The sequence below is a fragment of the Leopardus geoffroyi genome, chromosome E1, assembly GCF_018350155.1.
Source record: "Leopardus geoffroyi isolate Oge1 chromosome E1, O.geoffroyi_Oge1_pat1.0, whole genome shotgun sequence".
In the NCBI taxonomy this organism is placed as follows: domain Eukaryota; kingdom Metazoa; phylum Chordata; class Mammalia; order Carnivora; family Felidae; genus Leopardus; species Leopardus geoffroyi.
In genome coordinates this window covers 48,647,284-48,672,902 of record NC_059330.1, presented here as the reverse complement: position 1 = coordinate 48,672,902, position 25,619 = coordinate 48,647,284, and the positions used below count along the sequence as shown (strand labels likewise).

The window sequence follows — 25,619 nt, the reverse complement described above, 5'->3', positions numbered from 1 at the left end:
AACAAAAACACAAAGGTGTGGAAAAAAATAAAGGCACACACATTTAAAACTGAGCCTCTGATGCCACACATGACAGCTTTAATGCTTTTTGAATAAAGATATTACTTCATCGAAGACCCGCAAAAGATTCAAAAGCCAGCACTTCCTTTCAATTATTTTAATTATTCTGTGGTAACCAGCCTCAGTGGTAAGAATTAGTACGGAATAAAAGTAAAAAGAAAAGTGGTTGGGGATGACTTGGAATGACTTGCAAAAACAATAACAATTTGGAAAAGAAAGAAATTCAAAATACGAGCACAAGGGGCGCCTGGGTTGCTCAGCTGGTTAAGTGTCTGACTTGATTTCAGCTCAGGTCATTATTTCAGGGTTCCTGAGTTTGAGCTCCACCGTCAGTGCTGAGCCTGCTTGGGATTCTCTCTCCCTCTCCCTCTCCCTCTCTCCCTCTCTCTCTCTCTCTCTCTCTCCCCACTCCACCCCTCCCCAGGGATGCTCTCTCTCAAAATAAATAAATAAACAAAAAGAAAAAAGAAAAAAAGAGCTCAAAAGAAGATGCATCCGCATGCGACAAGTATTTCCCTCAAAGGCTTTTTAGAACTTTTTATTTCAACAGGTTTTTTCAGCAACAGGATTGCACCAAAAAACAAGACCCTACATGCCTTTAACTGGAGCCATCATATGATAAATATTACTGAAAGCAGCAGCAATAATTCCACCAGACTGAAATTTAAAAGAAAAAATAGCCTGTCCTCCTCCATTATCAACAAAAATTAAATTATATGTTCATGCCACTGTTTGGAATATCTAAGAAAGAGATCAACGTCCTTTGTGATATTTTATAAACAGGGTGGTGAGAAAACCCTTTCATGTTGAAAATCGCCAAACTGAAATTGAATTTTAGAAATTCTTAGAAGCATCCTCATTAAAATGAAAGAAAAAATAATGAAAGATAAAATTATTTAATTAAATTTATTAGAAACATTAAATCTAAGTCCAATAACATTTTTCACATTTGCACATTTAAATTACCATTTCCAATGCATATTCATTATTCTCATTAATTTTGGTAATGATCCTGTCACATCAATAATCAGCCTCTCGTTAAGCAAAAACTAAACTAATATTCTTGACTTCCCTGGGTCACATGACTAGAGAGTGGTAAAGGCAAATGAAGGGCACAGTTCATCAGACTCCTAACCTAACAGTCTTCTATCACACCACACAGGTGACCGAAGCGTTTCACTGGTGCCATAAGCAAAAATAAAAATAATAATGATGATTTTCAAATTTCCTAGAACAGAAATTTTAACAAGAAAATAGCAAAGCAGGGACGCCTGGGTGGCTCAGTCGGTTAAGCATCCAACTCTTGATTTCGGCTCAGGTCATGATCTCACAGTTCCTAAGTTCCCACCCCACATCAAGCTCTGTGCTGATAGCATGGAGCCTGCTTGGGATTATCTCTCTCTCCCTCTCTCTCTGTCCCTCTCCTGATCGAACTCACTCTCTCTCTCTCTCTCTCTCTCTCCCTCCCCCTCTTTCAAAATAAATAAACTTAAAAAAATAAAGAACAAAGCAAATTCACCTTCATTTAATGACTACTATATGTGAAGCATGTAAGTACTTCCAGACTACAAAATCTTCATGCTCAGCCTGTAAAGCCGGTGTCTCCCAAGTTAGATGAGGAAACGGGGACTCAGAGAGGGCGAGTATCTGCCCACTTTCATGCAGCTAGTGAGTAGGGTTCCAATCCAGGTATTCTGGACTCTATGGTCTATGTTTTTAACTAATGATACTGCCTCTTGGATAATTCCACTTTCAAATGATCAAAGAAAGTATGTTATGTTATATGTCAGCCACAGCATGGCTTAATTTAGCAGATCAATTTAAATAGCAGAAACTGTAAGAAGAGCAAACCTAGAAAGGTACGTTACAAGCAAGTTGAGATAAAGGCAGGATGGAGAGATTCGCTGAGGTCAAAGACACTGCTTCTAAAAACTGCCATCTCCCCAAGCCCAGAGAAGTAGGAATGGACAGTCAGGAGACAGCCCTCACCACACTCTCACCAAGTGGGAGATGCGCATGAAAAAAACAGAAGAACAACCCTTACCCCTACCCTGCATCATTATTTTACATTTGTAGCAAACACAATCTCTTCTTACTGAGCATTATGATTCAAAGACCTGAAAACTCACATTATACAAAATACAAAAACCGTGTTCATTATTCGGTACAGCAGAAATGTCTCAATCCTACCTCTTTCTCGTGCATTCGGAAGAGTAGAGGATCATCATGGAGGCTGCTGGATTTTCTGAGGCTAAATTTGGGGGTCATCTGTTGAATGAATAAGAGTTATTCAATACTTTCTCAGGCCTGGCTTATCCTTAACCCAAAAGGAAACTCTAAATTGCCTGAAGTTCATGCCAAGATAATACCAACGTTGGAGAAAAAAGCGATTTATTCACTCCCAAGTGATAGGATTAATAAGACTCTCATGCTTCATAATGTGGACCAGTGTTCTTTTCTGTAAATGACTTAATGATTACTTTATTTAGAAATATCTGTACAGGGGCTCCTGGGTGGCTCGCTCGGTTGAGTGTCTGACTTTGGCTCAGGTAACAATCTCAGGGCTCGTGGGTTTGAGCCCCGCATCCGGCTCTGTGCTGACAGCTCAGAGCCTGGAACCTACTTCTGACTCTGTGTCTCCCTCTCTCTCCGCCCCTCCCCTGCTCACACTCTGTTTCTTTCTCTCAAAAATAAATAAAATAAATAAACATTAAAATCAATAAACATTAAAAACAAGTCTGTCCATAGGAAAAGTCCAGTGGAATTCTCACCTACCAGAGCAACTGGGATAGGCTTCTGTCTCAGGTACCGAGGATTTTCTATCTGAAAATTTAAGACAGAAATTAATAATTCTATTATTAACAATATTTTTTGGTTTTAATTATCATTTGGTAAAACACAGAATTGAACTGTGATGCGGAACATTTTCTGTACGTCTTAATACTGAGTTTGTGTTTTAGGATGGGTAACCCATAATATATTTTCAGTAGCCCACTAACAAATAACATAGAAAACATAAACTCGTTTGCAGACAGAAATGCACCTTCGTGACCCTCGCACAGCCTCACTGCCCAGCCTCATCCCCACTACTCCTCACGTCGTGTTTTATCCGCCCAGGATCCTGGCTGACTTACATTACTGAAATATGGCAGTTCTCTTGGGCCTCTCTAGCTCTAGGCACTACTCCGTCACCTTATGAATATCCTCCCATTCATCTTTCAAGTCTCAATCTAATCACTACACACCCGGGCAAGTCCAGTACCTGAAATTTTATCTGGTAATCAGTGGAGTATTGCTTACTAGTAATGACCAGTTTATTGTATGTGTGGGTAAGGGAAGGGGGAAAAAATAGTTACAAACAGAGAGGGAGGGAGGCAAACCATAAGAGACACTTAAATACAGAGAACTGAGGGTTGATGGCGGGGGAGAAGGAGGGAGGAAATGGGTGATGGGCATTCAGGAGGGCACTTGTTGAGATGAGCACCGGGTGTTATATGTAAGCGATGAATCAAGGGAATCTACCCCCAAAACCAAGAGCACATGGTATGCACTGTATGTTAGCCAATTTGACAATAAATTATAATGAATGAATGAATGAATGAATGAATGAATGAATGAATAAATAAATAAAGGGTGTAAAAAGTGAACGTGTCAAGAGCCAGAAAGGAACCACTTGTGCAGTAGAGAGAGGCCCCTTGGAAGGAAGCCTGTCCACGATGAAGGGAAAGAAAGGAGCTAAAGAAAAAGGACCCTCCAGAAACAAGACAAAACCAATGAAACAGAAGATGACAGGCCAAAATGACAACACAGAAGGCACCTCTGATTAAAGAAACTGATCTTCAGTGGAGTAGAAGGCCTTCCCAAACTAAGAAAGCAAGCTACCCAAACCACCCCCCCCCCCCCCGTATAACCCCGGCTACTGCTCATTCAAAACAATCTAACATCTATAACAATTATAAACAAAAACAAAAACAAAGAATCCAATATCCATAAAAACTTCCCAGAAAAAACAGAAAATCAAAATCAAAACCTGTCCATAGTAGGAATTACTTTTTTTTATTTTTTTATTTTTTCAATATATGAAATTTATTATCAAATCGGTTGGAATTACTTTTTTTTAAAGCCATGAAACAGAAGTCAACAGTAACACGACCTCCTTTGGCCTCCGCTTGTCTCCAGCACTAGCGATCACTAGGTTCTCTGTGCCACCCGCTTGAGGTGGGTAGGCCATCCTCCCACAGGTCAACGTTCGATGGTATCTATGTCCCGCCCCCAAGATAATACGTAGTCAAGTATAACTTCTGAATAATCTCAGGACGTTCATAAAGAACACTACAAATAAAGGCAGAAAACAGAAAGATAGGAAACAGGAGTCGACCAAATAAGAGTTTGGCCAAGCTGCGAGATGCCAAATTGATAGGTAAAGGTCAGCTGTACTTCTGCAAATTAGCAAAAATCACCTAGGAAAAGAAAATGATTTTCCAGGGCTAACATTTGCAATCACAAAACAATATGTAATTGCTAAAAGTAAATCTAAGAAAATATACATAAGCCCTTTACAGAGAAAACAATTAAGTTTTTTTGAAAAGCACTAATAATGAAATACATAGCAAAACGATGCTTTTAGATAGTCTCAATAGTGTAAAAATGGCAATTCTCCTTGACTGGATCTAGTGACTAAATTTATCCAATCCAAAAATCTCAAGAAGACTTTTGTAAAACTTAATAAGCTCGTTATAAAATGTATATAAATAAATAAACAAGAAGAGCCTGAAGAAAAAAATCAAGATGGGGTGACTTACAAAGATATTATAAAACTATAGTGATGACAATAAGTCAACGGAACCAACCAGAAAGTACTAGAAATTCAAATAAATATGAGAATGTGATTCGTGAAATATCTAGAATTGCAAATTATTGAAAAATTAAAGATGTGTTTAATAAGTGGGAAAAAAATGAGGGGCGCCTGGGTGGCTCAGTCGGTTGAGCATCTGAGTTCAGCTCAGGTCATGATCTCACAGTTCATGGGTTCGAGCCCCATGTTGGACTCTGTGCTGACAGCTCAGAACCTGGAGCCTACTTCAGATTCTGTATCTCCCTCTCCTCTGCCCCTTCCCCACTCATGCTCTGTCTCACTCTGTCTCAAAAATAAATAAAACATTAAAAAAATGACAAAAAAAAATAAGTGGGAAAAAATGAGATCAGATTCCTTCCTTGCACCATATATAATAAATTCCCAAACGGATTAAATACTTATAATTAAAAGCAGAAGCATAAAAACTTGCAGAAGACAACATAAAAGAATGACTTTGTGACCTCAAAGTAGAAAATTTTCTTAAGCAAGAAACAAGAAAAAAAAGCATACACAAAAAAGAAATTAATAAAGTTGACTACTTAAGTAAGAACTTCTCTCCAGAAAAGAGATCATAAATAAAATGAAAAGATAATGAATAAAAGATCACAAATAAAATGAAAAGATAAGTCATAAACTGGGAGATGTTTGCACAAATGATCTGTCTCCAAAATGTGTAAGGAAGGTCTTTATAATAAAAGAAAGAATAATACAGTTTTTTTAATGGGAAAAACTTGAGACACATTTTACTGGTGAAGAAATCTGAATGACTAATACACACATGAATATATACTCAATCTTTTTAGAAATACGAAAAATGTAAAGTAATGCCACAGAGAGAGGGTATTTTCTGCCACCAGATTGGTACACATTAAAAATTTGCCAATAAAAGTGTTCCAGATGGAGGACCACTGGTGGGTGTATGAATTAGTACACTTTACTTTGGGAAACATTTAGTTAGTAGGGACAATAATAAAACCCACTTAAATATTATACCAGAGAAAGAGGCACATTCTTTAGTAAATAACACTGTACTATATATATACACAGCTTTTTGAAAAACAGAGGCAGCAAATTTCCAACAGGCAGCAAAGTGCACTCAATAAATATTTATTGTCTGAAGGTATATATATGAATAGTAAGTAACCATTCTCTATTTTTGGAATGGAGAAAAACCAGCCCAGAAAGTAAGTTCTTCAAGGACACACCCAAATCTGCAAATATATAAAACCCTAATTCATGAAGCAGAATTAAATATAAGGGGGGAAATAAAGGAAGGGGAAAACAGAATTCTCAAAGATGCTCAAGCTCTAATTAAGCTTCAAATTTAAAACCAAAAGCCAACAAAGCCATCTGTGACTTATTTTTACACAGCTCTACATTTACAAGCAGAGTACAAAATATTGGTTTAGCTAATTATAATGTAGCCTTTCAACGATGCAGAAGTAACTCCTATTTCATTCTCTTCATCTTTAAAAGCCATTAAATACAGAAGTTAAGGATTCATTCTGTTATCATAAATTTCCTTTCTCAAGTTGACCAAAAAAGAAAGAGTATATTGTAATGTTTAAAAGCAACAATGAACACCGTAAACAAGAATAAATCTTCTTTCTGTAATTGTTACTCATTTACAATCCATGGAGTTTGTCTCATACCCACTTTGAATACGTAATGAGAATTATCCATAGTAAAGCATGTTCTTGAGTCTATTTGGGGGAAATAAGCAATCTATTTTCTGATTTTATAACAGCAGCCAGATGTGCTTTGAAGTTCAATGTTCCCACTTTGTAATCCACCAGTAAATGGACTTGAAGCAATCTGTAAACAGTCTTAACATTTACTTTTTTCATGCTCTTTTAGAAAATTTCTTGTTCTCTCACAATACCTCAAAAAAGAAGGCCACAACAAAGAATGTCCAAAATGGAAGATAAAAAGGATTTATGTGAAACATTAAAGTCTAACGAAATATTATACAGAAAACAATGCCAAAAAAAATTAAGTTCCAATAGCAGGAATGAATCACATGACCAAACACTTCTGGCTTAAAGAGCAAATAGAATCATGGTAATAAAATATGTCATCATTTAAACTAGACACAAATACAGATATCTGGATGCTTTCTAATGAAAACTGGCTTTTGACATTTTGTTTTGGTTAGTTTTTTAGCTGATTTGTTTGGTTACAAAGGGTTCTGTCCGTCTATTTCTTTGGATTATTCAGGATTTTGATCAAACTGATCAAATACCCCTCACAGATTAATGTGGATCAGTTAGAGATGTTCTATGATTCCAGAAAAATAGAAAGACATTTTATATGATATTTTAGCTGCCTTAAAGGAAAGGACATTTTCAAGCAATCTATTACTAACAACACAACTAAATGTTTTTAAGTCGTGGCATCAGTTAGAAATGCCAAAACCCGCTCGGTAGTTTTAAATAAATTCAGTCCTCAATGTCAAATCAATTGTGCTCCAAAATAATTTTTTAAGGCAACATTTTAGAACTTGAAAAACATTTATCCACAGAAACAATACAAATGAAGGCTCATTCGCTGGTCTACTCACATCTCAACATTTAGTGAGTACAAATTAGATACAGAGAGAAAGGCATAGTCCATCGGCACAAGGAAAAGCAAGTAAGCCAAAGGAACAGAACAGAAACAGACACGTACCGTCACCTGATTTATGGGACGAATAACACTGCGGTGCAGCAGGAAGAGTCTTTTCAATAAATAGGAGTGCCACCTTAATATACACAAGGGACCAAACAAATCTTAACTCCCTATCTTATAACATACACCGAAATCACCTCCAGATGGTATGTAATCCAAAGAGAAGAAGTCACATAATAGAGCCGCTGGGAGAAAACAAAGAAGAACATCTTCGGAACCTTAGGACAGTCAAAGATCTTAAACAGGACACAAAACAGCACTAACCGTGTGGTGAAAAAATGAGAAAGTGACCTGCGTTAAAATTTAAAATTTCTGTTCAGCCAAGACACCAGTAAGAGATTGAAGGAAAGCAACAAAGTAGAAGGAAATATTTACAATACTTACTCGAAAAGGACTCTTATCCAGAACAGAAACAAGGCCCTCAGGTTATCAGTATGAAAAAGGCAAACGACCCAACGGAAAAAACTGGCAAAGCCGTAGGCAGGCACTTCACTCCGAGAGGCTATCTAGACTGTCAGTGACATAAAAAAGGTCACCTAACTGGATGAGTCACCAGGAAAATATACACGAACACCCCACGGTGCAGTGTCACTAACCACTCTCAAGAACGGCTGAACTTTAAGTTAAACAAACAAACAAAAACAAAACCGGACTGTCAGTACCACGATGGAAGAGAAGGTAGATTAACGGGAACGGGCACGTCGCTGATGAGGAGGCAAATTGGCACAGTCACCTCCCAGAGACGTCTGGCAGCATCCACTGCACCAAGTGGCTTCTTGCTACGCCACGAGTCACCCCAAACCTTCAAAGCTTCGCGCTACAGCCATTTTAGTTAGCTCGCAATTCTGTGGTCAGCGACGTGCTCATCTCCTGGAACAGCTCATCTCAAGTGGACTTCCTCTTGTGTCTCCCACACCAGCTGCCCCCGAGCCTGATTAGGACGGTTCCCAACAGGCCAGTGAGGAGAACAGCCAGGCTCCCCACATTCCTCACAGGGAGAGGAAAGGCACATCCCCACCCGCTAACGGCTCACAGGTGTCCCCAAGCCCTCGACAGGGAGGTTCACCCCTCCCTGATGGGCCCTGGCCTCCAGGTGGGTCTGCGTGCCTCTGGGGTGCTGTCCACCCGCTGGAGCCACCCGTGGGATCCGACGCTCATGCCTGCTGACCTCGCCCAGCCCCCACTGCCTGTCCTGAGAGCTATCCCTGCACTAAGCCCACATCCCTCCCAGATCCTGCTCCGGGGCTAGGAAGCAAAGAGTCCTCACTGTTCCTTCGCTCCTGGTGCGGTCAGCATGTGGACGCAGGATGGGAGTGAGCGGGTGACTGGTAACCAGGATGGAAAAGTCCTCCTCCCAGCCCCCCACCAGGCCCTCAGAAAAAGAAAAAAGAGGAAAGTTTACATAAAGATAGTCAAGCAGGAAATATATGTATCAAATATACTGACAGAGTGAGAAAGTTTCCCCAAAACTAAAGGTTACAAAGTTTAAAGAGTAAGAAAAAAATACAGGAGGAAAATTAAATTGCTAGTTGAGTAAGCGAATCTCTACTTATATTACGTATTCCTAAAAAAAATACTAAGACGCTCCTGGGGAAAGAAAGAATATACTTGAGGAAAAAGCGTATTTTTAACAAAAACTAGAAGATTCAAATTCTAGAACCTCTAATGCATCTGAATGAAGGTGTCTGAAAGTCATGTCGGCAATATAAAAAAATGTACCCTCAGCACAGAAAACTAAAATTAACTACCATTAACTGATCACTCACAGGAAGAAAGAGAAAAAAAAATCCATCACGCATTCTAATACAAAACTAAAATCAAAGTGCAATCTAAGCTCTTTAATACACTGGATTCTTAAATTATTCTACTGTGATCAAAAGATAGAGTTCTGCCTGATTAATGTATATACGTTATAAATATATAAAAATGCAAGACTTTCATATTTTACACTGTTAGTGCCTTCTTTGAACAATAAAAGTGTGAAAGAGAACCCAGGCAGACCTAGTTTTAAGGCGTCACCTCAAAATATTCTGGATGTTTTATTTTAACTTTACTATAGGAATGAAAAATTTAATCCTCTGAAGAGTTACATAATCGGGCAACGTTCTCTGTGGGCTAAGCAACGCACATCAGAAGTGCCAAATGGCTGAGGGCAAAGGCAAGTTTAAAAGGCTAGCCCAGAATTTTACTCTTCACTCTGATACCGCTTTCTGGCAAATATCAAAAAAAGAACTGTCTTTCTGGGGGATTTTCTGTGCTCTTCTCACACACCGGTAACGCTAGGACTTCCCTCCAGTGGCAACTTCTCCTCCACCTTCAAACATAACAATGTTTTCCTTTGGACTTACTATTCCCCTCTTGTTATTAACTTTCTCTCTCTCATCTCTTTCACTAATAGGCTCCCTAAATGGCTACGAGATTCACGTTGCTTTAAATTCTCATCCATTCCCTACCTTCTTCTAATCGTGTCCCTTGCAGTAGCCAGCTGTCCTCATTCCGTCCCCTGAAAGCCCGGCTGTCCAGCCTCTGGGTGGGGCCAACACCTCAAACAGCATAACCATAAATAAGATTCCAGCCCTCGAGTCTCCTGAAACTCCAGACCCTGACCTCCCCAATTGGTCTGACCATCTCTTCAAACTCCACCCGTCTAAAATGAAACTGGTAACCCCTAAAATGGATTCCCCCATCTGACAGTTAACTGACAGGAAGCCAATGTTCCCATTTTCTAGAAGCAAACCTTTAGGTGCCCTTCTGGTCAGCTCGCCAATCAGTCACACAGCGTCCTTTCCCCCCATGAAATGGCTTTTCTTTCAACGCTCTCCGTCTCCACAGAAATCACACGAGTGTGGAGTTCACCACAAACACTAAAAAGATGATGGTTTCCCCTTCTCCACTTCTACCCACATCCAATATAACCTCCAAAATGCCACCAAGTCGATTTCCCTAAAGCATTCCTTTCATTAAAGACCATTATTAGTAGGAAGGGTTTTAGGTCTTTTAAAATAATAATCTGTACTGTCAGTGAAGAAGTAAGAAACAGACAATCCTATATCCTGCTGGTTGCAGAAGAAACTGGTATATACCTTCTGGAAGGCTATGTACCAAGATGGGATGTAACCTAAGGAAGTACCAAATGTGTACACAAAGATCTGTAGGGAATTGTACTACAGCATTACTTACATCAGCCACAGCCTGGGAGCAACCAAAATGTCCAGGATGTTTCAATAAGTTATGGAATACCCACCCAAAAGAGAAATTAGTACTTTCATTAATATTCCTATATTTATAGAACGGTTATAAACTTCTATCAAACTCAAAACAGCACGTCATAGAGGCACCTGGGTGGCTTAGTCAGTTAAGCATACGGCTCTTGATTTTGGCTCAGGCCATGATCTCAGAGTCTGGAGACTGAGTCCCGTGTCAGGCTATGTGCTGACAGCACAGAGCCTGCATGGGATTTACTCTCTCTCTCTCTCCCTCAGCCCCTTCCCCTGCACACATGTTCTTGCTCTCTCTCTAAAAATTAAAATTAAAATTAAAAAATTTAAAAAAAATTAAAAACAGCACATAGTAAAATAGTATTTATAATATAACCCCAATTTTGTTTAAATTTTAATTGTATAAATGCACACGGAAAAAAAAAAAAGGAGAGGAGGATATCTAAAACAAAATGGTAACCCATCTCTCAGTGTTAAGATTTTCAAATATATTTTAGTCCTCTGATTTCCTATACTTTGCAAATTTTCAAATTAGAAATTATCCTACTAACCACAAAACGTGATAAAAATTGTTCTAAACCCCTTTTCATTTCCTCAAAGCACTTCAACAGCGTCATGGAAAGTGGAATGTGGAAGGAATAAATAAACCTGCAGGGCTCACTACTGCCTAAAATGTAAAGGCGAAACTGCTCAGTTTAGCCTTCAAACTCCGATACAATCCAGCCTGATTGACACTGGCCCCAACTCCCTGCTTAAGTCCCCAAGATCCAGTCATGTCCATTCACTCACACCACCACACGTGTCTCCAGGCCTGCCTCTTTCCAGTTCCCCACCTCCACACCTACCCAGATGCGTTCATGTCCCTCTCAGTCTTTGCACCTGACAACTGGTGCCCGTGACGGCGGCTCATCAGGAAATCTCCGGATATTTTTAACCCAAATGACCTTGCCTCTCCAAGTCCTCCCTCCCCTTGCCTCCAATTCAATACTCTACTCTCTAACTCATGTCAGTATTTTACCAGATACTATCTTAAACAATTATTGAACTATGTATGTGTATATCTCCTACACCCTCGACAAGACAGCTTGTAGAGGGCAGGGACTATGTTTCTCTGGAATGTTATCTGTCTTTCCTGTTCTCTAGATCCTTCTCCCACAGTACCACCACACATCTCAATGGCTGACATCCAATAATATTCACCAAATAGAATTAGTTCAGATGTTCTCCAAGTACAACAGGATTCTGCTACATCGATGTACATACATAAACCAAGTACTTTTTTTGTTTTTTTACCCCAAGATTCCAACTATTAAGGCGAGCTTCGATGTCGCTGTCATCCAAAGAAAGAGCAGATCTTTGGGGATGAACTTCCTGAAAGACAAAAGAGAAGAGAGAAGAAGGGGTAGAGGGAAGAAGGAAGAAGGAAAAGGAAGGAGGGAGAGAAGGGGGGAGGGAGACAGGAAGAGAGGGAGAGAGGCAGGGAGGAAGGGAGGGGGGAAGAAAACAGAAGAGACAGAAAACAGGACAAAATATACGTCATTCAGAGTAACGAGAGTTTCGTGTGCTTTTCTGGTAGTACCGTATTCCCCTCAGAGGGAAGGTTTATGTCATAGCTGAGGCAAAGTTCTCAATGCTAAGTAATGACTGTTTACTATAGCTGCTTAGGGCTGCGAGGTGCCTTCACAATATATTCATACAGTAACTAGATTTCAAAAAAAAAAAAAAAAACACATCAAAAGAATATTTTAAAAATTAATCCAGATTCTTCTCTTTAAGTTCTTTTACAAAAAGTTTTAATTGTGGTATACCACAGTAGCTTTAAAGGGGGGGGGGGGGGGGAACACTTGAAAAGATGAATTATTTACAATCCTTAAAATTAGTTAACAGGGAATTTTGTGTTGATGTCCAAGAAGCTCTTTGTTCTTAAATTAATTCCCATTCATACACTGAATATAAAGAGAAATAAGCTTTGGATTCACAGCATGAGAACACAATTATGGCGAAATTCTACTTTTTTTAAAAATTAAAATTGCATGATTTTTTTTCCCTCTCATATAACTTATTACACATTTATCAAAGCAGATTAAAACTATAATTAACTGAGGACAGCCTAAAATCTGTGCCCAGAAATGGACAATAATCTGGGAGCTCTAGAAACTTAGAAAGGTAAATCTATTTAAAATAATAATGTATACATTACAGTACAGCCAAAAAATGCATTCTGAAGTTAAATTTGTTGGCACAGCATTTCCACATTTTTAGAACACCTCATTACTAATAAATAAACCTATTTACCTATGATCATTTAAACTATCTGAAGTGATGAAAAATATACTAAAATGTTCTCCATATTTTATTGTCTCCAAATTTCTAATGAACAAAATGTTGAATTTATTTTATATACTATATTTAAACTCATTATTGTTTCGATTGTTGGCCCCCCGTTTCTTATATGTTTTTCTCTGTGAACAAAAATGTCTTCAGAAAGACATAAAACACCTACCTGCCTTGTTTTATTGTGAATAAATGTAACGATTCATAAAAAACCCACAGATATTTAAAATGTGCTGCCCTGAAAGTATTCCCCAAAGTTCCAAACTATCCCTGGAGAAAATGCAGTGAGTTAGGTTTAGAGCACAGCCATGCATCACACATGATCTCCTTGTTAAAAGTCATGTAACTCAAGACAAGCCAGAGTTACGCAAGAAAGGCCATAGTAAGCAGGCAAAATTCTTCTCTTTAGGAAGCTAACTGGAATGCTCATTGCACCTTATTCAAACCAAAACTCTGTTAAGCAGTTAGATGTAAGAGGCGTTCACATTTCAGAATATAAACAGTTCACCTTCAGCAGAAAGGTAGTATCCCCCACTTAACTACAAATTAATCCCAGTTTCTTAACTCTGACCACTGGGTGGTCTCTCTCTCTCTCTCTCTCTCTCTCTTTCTCTCTCTCTCTCTCTCACACACACACACACTGAGTAAAAGGGAAAAGCAAAAAAAAAAAAAAAAAAACACAACTAAAAAAATGAAGTCTTTCAAAGTTATTCTCCAATGCACAAAAGCAACAATACACATGATGTCTCAGAATCATCGAGAAACCACAAGGAGCACTGTGGAATTTACCAAACACACCATTTTCTTCGATATCAGGGTGTTCACCAAAACCTTCAGACTTCATTCAAACACCCACTGTTTTAAAGTAATTGTTGGAACTTTGACAAACATGAAACTAAAAATTTGTAGAGTTATTTTAAAGTAACAAACAAACAAACAAACAAACAAAAGTAGAATCTGATCTTACACAACTCTTTGGGGTAATATTTTGTCCATCTTCTCTGGAGGTTGGACTCACAGAATGTGATCTTGTTTGGAGCTTCGCAGTGTATTGGTTCCTACTAATAGACCAAAATAATAACAATCAGAATGGGGGGAATACAGAGGACAAAGGGGGCATTTAAATCTGGGATTACCAATTTTTCTCTTTTGGAAATAAGATGATTGTTTATATTTAACAATGATACTTCCATGGCAGAGAAAAAAGAAATGCAAATAACGACCATTTATTATTTCTCACATTTTATTTTTATTTAGATTTAAGTATAAATAAAACATCACCTAAATGCCACGTGCCTGCTCACAAACAAATGCTATTTTTAAGTGGGACTACAATAAACTAAACGTATTTAAATCTTTTCTCCTTCCTCACCCTCTTCCAAGTATAGAATAAGAAAAAAAAAAAAAAAATGAAGCATATACTCTCAAAGAGGATAATCATTTTAAAAGGTTTGTAAGTTTTATTGGATTCATGCTGCACATCAAGATGAAGGCTTAAAATATATAAAATGAAAAAATTCTCATGTAGCTGAAAATTTGGATTAATTTGAAACTATGTCAGAAACTACAGATAAATCAGTCTTAAATTTAAAATACACCATGTTAATTCAGGTAAAATGTTATAAGTACAGTACAAATAGGAAAATAGCTTAAGCTTCCAAATGAATTTCAACAAAAAGACTTTCCTCCAATATAAAATATAGTATAAAATATTATACTCAATATTCTACTTTAGCCTGGAGTCTCTCATATATTTTTATTCAAGCTACTTCAATGAAAGTTTCATTATTAGGAATATCTATCCTCTGAACGGCTCCTTCAAGATACATGAAATGGAAACTAACCATTAAAGAATGAATTAAAGTCACTAACTTTTAACCACAAGCCCTATCGGGATTCCCTTCACAAATATTGGTCCATTTTAGCAATATTCCCAAAGACAGAATTATAACTAAAAAAGACAAGATGACAATGAATGTGTTTTTTGGTAGTAACAATGAAAGAATAACGTTCCGTAGACAAGTCACTAAGTAATGTCAAATGTCTGAAAAAGCTGTTTTAAAGAGAGCTATTAATTTTTTATACCCCTACTCAATATCCAAACACTTAAAAACTAATGAGAAAAACAGATAAAGCAATAGGCTGAGAATAATTTCATTAGCCCATGTGCTTTAGCTGATATAAACATTTAAAACTCAGGATGTGGGAAGAGGCAACCTGATACATCATACTAAGCAGTGGCCTGTTCTTCTTTAAGAATAGATTAAACAATCATAAAAAGAGCTATACTTAAAAATTGAAAAATGCTTAAATATTAAAAGAAATTCTCATAGAAAATATTAATAAAAAAAGAGGATGGAACCATTTATCTATTTATTACACGGGGTGCATACATAAAACAACATATCCTTTCAGTTCACTTGTAGCTGTCCTCTGTACCAATTTACCCTTTTTCCCTTCACAATAAATTTTCAAAATAAGTTACTAGGCCCATGTCCTAACCTGACGTATACTTGTCAATCAACTACAATCTGATTTCCACTCAACCTAAAAGTGCTGGACACTATCAACGATCTCCTAGTTGCTCAAGCAAATGAACTATCTGTCCTTACCCTAGTTGATCTCACTAAACATTAGGAACAGTGTTTTCAAGATGTCACATCTACTGGCTCCCTAGAATAAGCCAGGCTCATTCTTCCCTGATTTTCATTTGATCCTTCAGAAATCTCCTTTATAATAACCTTCAGTAGCCTTTCCTTCCCTGCCTACCCCATGCATCTCAGAGTTCTGTGTCAAACCTTATTTATTTTCCCTTTTACATGCATTCCTTCTGGACAATCCAAACTGCTAATAAAACTGCTATTAGCTTTTCAAATAACAAGGAGCTTGGATTAGCAAGTCTGTATCTCCAGCCCAAATTGCTCTTTCTCAGCCTCAAACCCTATTACAAGTACAAATTGAAAAGCCCTACTTACAATTCAACGTGTCCAAAACTAAATTCATTATATTGTCCCTAAGACATGCTCCAGTTCAGGCCAAGGAAAGCAGAGGCGCTGTTGAAGCCAGCTTCTGGTGAAGGCAGCTGAGACGACTAAAGAAGGAGGCCATATCATTGCTAAGATCTGGCAGGCACAAGAGACACAGGGCGTTAGGCACAGAAGTTTCGTTTCTTGCCACTGAGACTGTCTCCTACTGGAAACACCATTAACTGAAACTCAAAGTAGATAGAAAGCTCGAATTCACAGTGATGGGGCTGGAGGTCAGGGTGACAGTGGAACAGAGGGTAGGGGACAAAGCTCGGCCCTGTAAGCCTCTTTAGGAAGAATAGCAATAGATGTCTACCATGCAGACTAGCTCGTAGACAGCCAACAATTGGGACCTGGGACATGATTACAGGAGCTCATGCTTATGCTACTTGCGCCATTTAGAAGAGAATTGTGGCTTGATCAATTTCAGGGTGCTGAAACCAACACAGAAAGAAAAGCTTCCGCACTTTAGTAAGACCCAGGCATGTCCATGCCTCTTTACTCCGTGAAAGGAGTAAAACTGTAGGAAAAATAAATTCGTCCCTTTCACTTTTTCCTAAAGCTGTAGTATTTTGACAAGAACCCAGAACCACTCTCTCAGCATAATGCGTGATTCCAAATACTAGAGAAACAAAGACTTGTCTCCTTAAAGATAAAGAGATAAGACACAAGATACGTAAGATTTACACCTAAAGGAAGACCAATCAAATGTCTTCCTGCAAAACTTATTATGTATATGTAAAGGGAAACTTCTAAATGTAATTTTTTTAAGTAGGCTTCATACCCTGCATGGAGCCCCATTCTGCACTTGAACTCACAACTCTGAGATCAAGACCTGAGCTGAGATCAAGAGTCGGATGCTCAACTGACTGAGTCACCCAGGTGCCCCTAAATGTAATTTTAATTTGTGTTTCCAATGTCATTCAAGTGGATATTTCAGATGTAAAAAGGAAGTGAACAATCTGTGGTCATAAAAATGTGCTTACAAATAAAAAACATGATTACCAAATTTTAAAATCATAATGGGAGAAGAGACTAACACATTAAATATAGTATAAAATCAAATCAGCAAATTATAAAATTAGTTCAAGAAATATTCAGATAACACGAAGGAAAACATAAAGGGATGATTACAATAAGTGAAAATGCAAGAGATAAGGTAGGAAGATTCATAATCTCTGACATCGAAATAATAGGAATTCCAGAAGGAGCAAATAAAACGGAAACTCAGGAAATAGTTATTAAAAGAAATAGTAGGGACAGTGCCAGTCAAGACTACATCAAAGAGCCTAAAAGAAGAACTTACGATATTACTTTTAGATAGAACAAAAATGTGATGCCATGAAAAGGATGAAAACTGAAGGTCTGCCAGGCTCTGGTTCCACAAACAACTAGAGACAGCAGCAAGTGTGACTCTGGAGAAGTAGAAAGCAATCAAAGTTCCCCTAAGTAGAGGAAGAAAGTCAAACCTGCCAGGGGCGCCTTGGTGGCTCAGTCGGTTGAGCGTCTGACTTCGGCTCAGGTCATGATCTCGCGGTCTGTGAGTTCGAGCCCCGCGTCCAGCTCTGTGCTGACAGCTCAGAGCCTGGAGCCTGCTTCCAATTCTGTGTCTCCCTCTGTCTCTCTGCCCCTCCCCCGCTCATGCTCTGTCTCTCTCTGTCTCTCTCTCTCTAAACATAAAAAAAAAAAAAAAAAAAAAAGAAAGTCAAACCTGCCAAGAATGCGGAGGCAGGGACAGGTGCGGAGGCAGGGACAGGCTTCCCTGCTCTTAGAGGAAGCTGAAAATCAGTGCTGGTTCTGAAAGCGATGGCTTATAAGATTATGTATGCCTAGTAGAGGCAAAGGACACAGCCACGGCCTCAAAACTAAGCAATCAGACCAGTTCCAGGTGAGAGGGACAGAGTTCAAAATGAACAGAGAGACATTTGATTCTCCAAATTCCCACAAACAGGAGGCAGGCTGGGAAAACTACTACCCTTAAAGCAAATCATTCCTTCTGGTTAAAAAAAAAAAAAAAAAAAAAAAGGTAATTCAGAGGGAAAAGCGAAGAGCCCCAGGAACAGAGTGAAGAGCCACGAAGAACACTCCCGGGGAAGGAGCATTAAACCCTAATCAAGATACAGGCAATAAATGTCTGGCTAGATTTCAGAATTGCCAGAGAATTGCCATCACTCCTTCTCTCATTCCGCGTCTCTGAATGGGAATTCTCCAGGCCCTTTATCACCACCGTGGGTTGGTTGTATGGCTGGCAGAGAGACAGAACTTCACTCTTTTCGTCCATAGGTGTTTAGATTGGAAGAAGCCGCATGTGATTTTTACTACGTGCGTTGAGGTGCAATTTATGGACAATAAAACTGGATCCACTTAAAACGTAGAGTTTGAGGACTTTTGACAAACACCTGTATAACCACCACAATAAAGACACGGATTCCCATCACACCCAAAAGTTCTCTCGAGCTCCTTTGTTAATCAATCTATTCCCTCCTGCAAACCCACACAACCTCCAGTTAGTAGAATCTCATGTATATGGACTCAAACAGTGTGTACATTTTTATGTCTGGCTTCTCTCACTGAGGAAAATGTTTTTCAGATTCAGCCATATTGTTACGTGTATCCAAAGTTCATTTTCGTTTGTTGATTAGTGGTATTCCATTATATGAACGAACCATAATCTGTGTATTTATTCATGTGCTGATGGACATCTAGATGGTCTCCACATTTCAGATACTATGAATAAAGCTGCTATGAACACTCTAGTTCAAGTATTTATGTGGAATAAGTTTTCATTTCTCTTGACTAAACGTCTAAGAATAGAACTGTGGGGTCATATGGTATGGTATCTTAAACTTTCTAAGAAACTTTCTAAGATCCGGATCCCTGATCCAGAATGCCGCTGACCATCTTTTCAAGTATATACATTAGCCACTCATATAGTTTCTTTTGTCTGTAAAATCTTTTGCACACTGGTTGGGTTGTCCACTTTTCCTTGAATTCTAAGAGTTCTTCACATATTCTAAACACAAGTTCTGTGTCAGATTATATGTATTTAGAATATTTTCTCTCGTTTTGTGCCTTGCCAGGTGAGTTTCCAAATGGTGTTTTTCAAAGAAAGAAAGTTTCAATTTTGATAGTCCAGTTTATAACATTTCTTCATTGTTTGTGTCTTTTTATATCCTATTTTAGAAATCTTTGCCTACTCCTAGGTCACAATGATTTTTGGTTTTTTCTAAAAGTTGTCTAGTGTTTAGCATTTTCATTTAAGTCTAAAACCCATTTGATTTTTCTCCCATGTGGATATGCAGTTGTTCCCCCCATAATTTGATTTAACTCCTTTCTTCGTTTAATTCCATTGTCATCTTTGTGGAAAATCAATGGATTTTCAATCGGTATGTGCAGATGTATTTCTAGAACTGGTTCAAATTCTAGAATATGTTCTAATCTCTGGCTTTATCCATCCTTTCCCAACACTGCTATCTTTATTACTGTAGCTTTAATTCTAAAAATCAGGAACGTTAAGTCCTCTTTTTTTTCTGTCTTTATAATTGCTTTGGTTTCTCATGGATAACTTAAATCAAGCAGAGGAAGTTCCCCTCCATTCCTAATTCGCTGAGGGTTTTTATCATGGTTGGTTTTCGCATTTTTGTTAAATGCTTTTTCTGCATCTACTGAGATGATGACATGATTTTTCCTTCTTAAAATACATAGATTTCCAAGTGCCAAAACCCCTCATGTTCCTGGGATTAAACCTCATACATTCATGATATAATATCCTTTTTATCCTTTTTCTGGATACAATTTGCTAATTCAGAGTGTTTAAATCTATGTTCATGAGGGAATACTGGTATGCAGTTTTATGTTCTTATGATGTCTTTGTCTTCTTTTGGAAACAAAGTGATACTGACTTAACAAAATCAGTTGGGAAGCATTCCCTCTTTCTATTTCCTGAAAAAATTTCATGCAGGATGATATTTCTTCCATAAAAGCCTGATAAAATTCACCAACAAAGCCATCTGGACCTGGAGATTTCTTTGTGGGAAGGTGGTTAATTATGAATTAAGTTTCCTTGGTAGATAATAGGGCGACTCAAATTTCCCATTTCTTCTTGAGTCAGTATTAGCTTTGTGTCCTTCAGGGAATGTGTCTACTTCATTCAAGTTTTCAGTGGTAGAAGGTGGTTTATATTATTCTCATTATATTCTTAATGTGTACAGGATCCATATGGAGTCTCCTTTTCATTCCTGATAACTGTTATTTTGTGTTTTCTCTTAATTTTTTTATTTTTAATTGTGGCAAAATACATGTAACATAAAATTTACTGTCTCAACCAATTTTTTTTTTTTTTTTTTTTTGAGAGAGAGAGGCAGAGCAGGGGAGGGGCAGAGAGAGGGAGAGAGAAATAAAGAATCCCAAGCAGGGTCTGCACTCAGTGCAGAACCCAAGTGGATGCCATGTCCCTGAGATCATATCCCAAGCCGAAATCAAGAGCTGGACAAGAGCCCAGCCAACTGAGCCACCAAGCCACCCCAGGGGTCTTAATAATTTTTAAGCATACAGTTCAGTAGCATTAGGTCCACTCACATTGTTGTGCACCCATCACTACCATCCATCTCTGTAACGTTTTCATCTTCCCAAACTGAAACTCTGTACTCACTAAACAATACCCCATTCCCCTCTCCCTATAGCCATTAGCAAACACCATTTTACTTTCTGCCTCTACGAATCAGACTACTTTAGGTACCTCGCAAAAGTGCGAACATACAGTATTTGTCTTTTTTGTCACTAGCTTATTTCCCTTAGCATATCTTCAAGTTTCATCCATGCTGTAACATGTGTCAGAATTTCCTTCCTTTTTAAGGCTCATTCATATTCCACTATATATATATATATACCACAGTTTGTTTCCATCCATCCACTGACGAAGACGTGGAATTCTTCCACCTTTTGGCTAGTGCAAATAATGATACCATGAACATGTCAAGTCCTGTTTTCAATTCTTTTGTATAAATACCCAGAAGAGGAATTGGTAGATCAGATGGTAACTATTTCTAGTTTATTTGAGGAGCTGCCATACTATTTTCCACAGTAGTTACCCCATTTTGCATTCCCACCAAGAGTGCTCAAGGGTCCCAATTTCTCCACATCCTTGCTAACATTTAATTTGTTTATAGTAGCCATACTAATAGGTGTGAGGTGGTATCTCATTATGGTTTGTTGGAGAGAGAGAGAGAGAGAGAGAGAGAGAGAGAGAGAGAGAATCACAAGCAGACTCCACACTCAGAGCAGAGTCCGACACAGGGATTGATCCCATGACCATGAGGTTATGACCTAGTCAAAGAAATCAAGAGTCAGACACTCAACCAACTGAGCCACCTAGGAGCCCCTCTCATTATGGTTTTGATTTGCATTTCCAAAATGATTATTATGATTATTGACGTTGAGCATCTTTTCATGTGTTTACTGGCCATTTGTACATCTTCTTTGGAGAAAAGTCTATTCAAGTTTTTTTGCCCATTTTTTGACCGAGTTGTTATTTCATTGTTGTCATTGAGTTGTAGAAGTTTCTTACATATTCTGAATATTAACTGTTTTTCAGATGTATGATTTGCAAATACTTTCTCCCACTGCATAGGTTGTCTTGTCATTCTTTTGACTGCATCCTTTGATAGACACAAATTTTCCATTTTGATATAACTCAATTCATCATCTTTTTTCTTTTGTTGTCTGTGCTTTTGGTGTCATATCCAGTAAATCATTGTCAAATCCACTGTCATGAAGCTTTTCCCCTATATTTTCAACTAAGAGCTTTATAGTTGTAGCTCTTATGTTTAGGTCTTTGATCCATTTTGAGTTCATTTTTATATATAGTGTAAGGTAAAAGTCCAACTTCATTCTTTTGCATGTGTTTTGCATCCAGTTTTCCCAGCACAATTTGTTGAAAAAAAAATTGTCCTTTTCCTATTGAGTGGTCTTGGCACCTTGTCAAAAAATAATTTGATCATATATGTAAGAGTTTATTTCTGGGGTCTCTATTCTACTCTATTATTATATATATGTCTGTCTTTATGCCAATACCACACTATTTTGATTACTGTGGCTTTGCAATAAATTTTGAAATTAGGAAGTATGAGTATTCCAGTGTTGTTCTTTTCCAAGACTGTTTTGGCCATTCATTGTCACTTGAGATTCCATACAAATTTTACAATGTATTTTTGTATTTCTGAAAACACACACAAACAGAAAAACATGCCACTGGAATCTTGATAGGTACTGCATGGGATCCATTTATCACTTTGAGTAGTATTGACCATATCTTGATCACTAGGATGTGATTCCATTTACTAGTGTCTTCTTTAATTTCGTAGTTTTTCAGCGTACAAGGCTTTTGCCTCCTTGATTAAGTTTATTCCTAAGTATTTTATTCTTTTTGATGCTATTGTAAATGGAATTATTTTCTTAATTTGTCAGATTGTTTACTGTCAGATATAAAAAATGAAACTGATTTTTGTGTGTTGGTTTTTTATCCTGATGCTTTGTTGAATTTATTAGTTCTAACAGTTTTGTATGGAATACATACATATTCTATGTATATTTTATGTACATATCTATGTATAAGATCATGTCATGTGTGAACAGAGATGATTTTACTTCTTCCTTTCCGATTTGGATGCCTTTTATTTCTTTTTCTTGCCTAATCACTCTGGCGATTAGAAAGTCTTTGTCTTTCTCCATTAAGTATGATTTTAGTGATCAGTTTTTCATATACGGCCTATTATTTTGAAATAGCTTCCTTCTATTCCTAGTTTATTATTTTTATCATGAAAGGGTATTAAATTTTGTCCGATGCCTTTTCTGCATCGTTTGAGATGATCATGTGGCTTTTTCAATCATTCTGTTAATGCAGTGTACTATACTGACTGAGTTTCATATGTTGAATTCTCATTGCATTCCAGGAATATCCCACTTGGTCATGGTGTATAATCTTTTTAATGTGCTGCTGAATTCTGTTTGCTAGTTGTTGTTTCTTTTCTTTGCTGGTTTTGTTTTGTTGGGGTTTTTTTGGTTTTGTTGAAGATTTTTACATAAATATTCATCAGGGAAACTGGTCGGTAGTTTTCCAGTAGTGTCTTTGTCTGGCTTTGGTATCAGGGTAATGCTGACCTCATGCAATGAATCTGAAAGTGCTTCCTCTTTTTCAATTTTTGGAAGAGTCTGAGGAGGATTGGTGTTAAATATTCTTTGGATGCTCAGTAGAATTCACCCATGAAGCCATCTGGTCCTAGGCTTTCCTTTGTTGGGAGCTTTTTGAATAATCCTTTAATAACCTTACCAGTTACAGGTCTTTTCAGATTTTATTTCTTCATGATTCAGTCTTGATAGACTGTTTCTAGTAATTTGTCCATTTCATCTGGTTTATCCAATTTGTCGGCATACATCTACTCATCATACCTATAATCTTTTTTATTTCTGTAAAATCAGTTGCAATACTCCCCCCTTTCTTTTCTGATTTCAGTTGAGTCTTCTTTCTTTTTAAGCAATTCAGCTAAAGGTTTTTCAATTTTGTTGATTTTTTTCTGAATAAAACAACTCTTGGTTTCATTTTTTTCTAATATTTTTTCATTCTCCATTTTGTTTATTTCTGCTCTAGTTTTTATTATTTCCTTTCTTCTGCTATCTTTGGAGTTTGTTCTTCTTTTTCTGGTTCCTTAAGATGTAAACTTAGGTTGCCCATGTGAGATCTTTATTCTTTTTTAATGCAAGCTTTTACAACCTTAAGTCTCCCTCTTACTGCTTTCACAGAATCTCCTAAGTTTTGGTATATTGTGTTTTCATTTCCATTTATCTCAAGATATTTTCTAATATCCCTTTTGATTTCTTCTTTGACTCACTGCTTAGAGTGAGAGTGAGTTATTTAATTCCACACATTTGTGAATTTTCCAGTTTCACTATTAACTTCTAGTTTCCCTATATTTTGCTCAGAAAAAAAATACTCTGTATGATTTCAATTTTTAAAATGTTATTAAGACTCTTTTGTGGCCTATCACATGATTTACCCTGGAGAATATTCCATGTGTACTTGAAACTATTCCATGTGTACTTGTGTTGGGTGGAATGCTTTGTATATGTCTGTTTGGTCCAATTGGTCTATATAGTACTGTTCAAACCTTCTATTTCTTTATTGATCTTCTGATTGTTCTATCCATTGTTGAATGTGGGAATGCAGGGTACTAAAGTTTCTTACTATTACTCTAGAGCGATTTCTCCCTTCAGTTCTGCCAATGTTGGTCTCATATATTTAGGACTTCTGATGTTTGGTGCATGTATTTTATAATTGTATCTTCTTGGTGAATTGACCCTTTTATCATAATATATGTCCTTCTGTTTCATAGCTGTTTTTTACTTAAAGTCCATTTTGTATGATATACAGTCACCTCTGCTCTCCTTCGGTTACTCTTTACATGAAATATCTTTTTCTATTCTTTCACTTTCAACCTGTGTGTGGGTGTGTGTGTCCTTAGATCTAAAGTGAGTCTCCTGTAAACAGCATATAGTTGAATACTGGCATTTTTTATACATTCTGCTAAGCCATGACTTTTCATTGTGGAGTTTAATCCATTTACACTTGAAGTGCAATGGATTAGTGATAGACAAAGACTTACTATTGACATTTTGTTATCTTCTGTATGTCTTATAGGTTATTTGTCTCTCATTTCCTCCCTGCCTGCCTTTTTATTTAGTTGATGTTTTGTAATGACATGTTTCGATTCCCTTCTCATAGCCTTTTGTGTGTATTTTCTTTGTGCTTACCATGAGGATTACAAAAAAATTTTTTTAATCCTAAAGTGACAACAATATATTTTAAACTTCAACTACATACAAAAACTCTACTCCTTTATAGCTCCACACCTCTCCCCACAAGTTTATGTTGCTGATACCCATTAACGTATATTTATAATTATTTTACACATATTTCTTTCTACTCCTATAAAAAATAAAAATGGAATTATATATATAGATTTTTTTAATGTTTATTTTTGACAGAGAGAGAGACAGAGCATGAGCGGGGGAGGGGCAGAGAGAGAGGGAGACACAGAATCCAAAGCAGGCTCCAGGCTCTGAGCTGTCAGCACAGCTGACGTGGGTCTCAAACTCACAGACTGCGAGACCATGACCTGAGCTGCAGTCGGACGCTCAACAGACTGAGCCACCCAGGTGCCCCTAAAAATGGAATCATAAACCGAAAGGAAAATTCTACAGGTTTTTATATTTGTCCATATATTTCTTTTTATTTGATAAGTCTGACCAGAATTTATCAATTTTACCTAGCTTTTCAAAAAAATCAATACTTGGTTCATTGATTTTTCTCTACTATTCTCTGTTCCATTGACTTCCACTCATCTATTTTATTTCCTTCATTCCACTTACATTGGGTCCACTTAGCTCTTACTCTTCCAGCTTCAA

At 37.5% G+C, this 25,619-nt stretch overlaps 1 protein-coding gene across 19 annotated transcripts in view; it reads right to left on the bottom strand.

Moving 5' to 3' along the window:
* CEP112 (centrosomal protein 112) overlaps positions 1-25,619 on the bottom strand; it is a 468,148-nt gene that overhangs the window by 412,134 nt on the left and 30,395 nt on the right. For 11 of the 19 annotated variants that reach the window (XR_006715132.1, XR_006715133.1, XR_006715134.1 and 8 more), the window contains 4 exons: positions 14,102-14,195; positions 12,094-12,171; positions 2,836-2,883; positions 2,251-2,328 (listed from right to left, as the gene is read on the bottom strand). Coding sequence is in view for 16 of the 19 variants with exons in the window: in XM_045489498.1 (XP_045345454.1) it covers positions 2,251-2,328; positions 2,836-2,883; positions 12,094-12,171; positions 14,102-14,195 (298 nt within the window). In the remaining 3 variants the exon portion in view is untranslated. Of the gene's footprint in view, positions 1-2,250; positions 2,329-2,835; positions 2,884-7,966; positions 8,315-10,035; positions 10,757-12,093; positions 12,172-14,101; positions 14,196-16,109; positions 16,794-25,619 lie in introns of those variants that run through there. The other 8 variants (XM_045489501.1, XM_045489502.1, XM_045489514.1 and 5 more) reach the window with 7 other exon arrangements.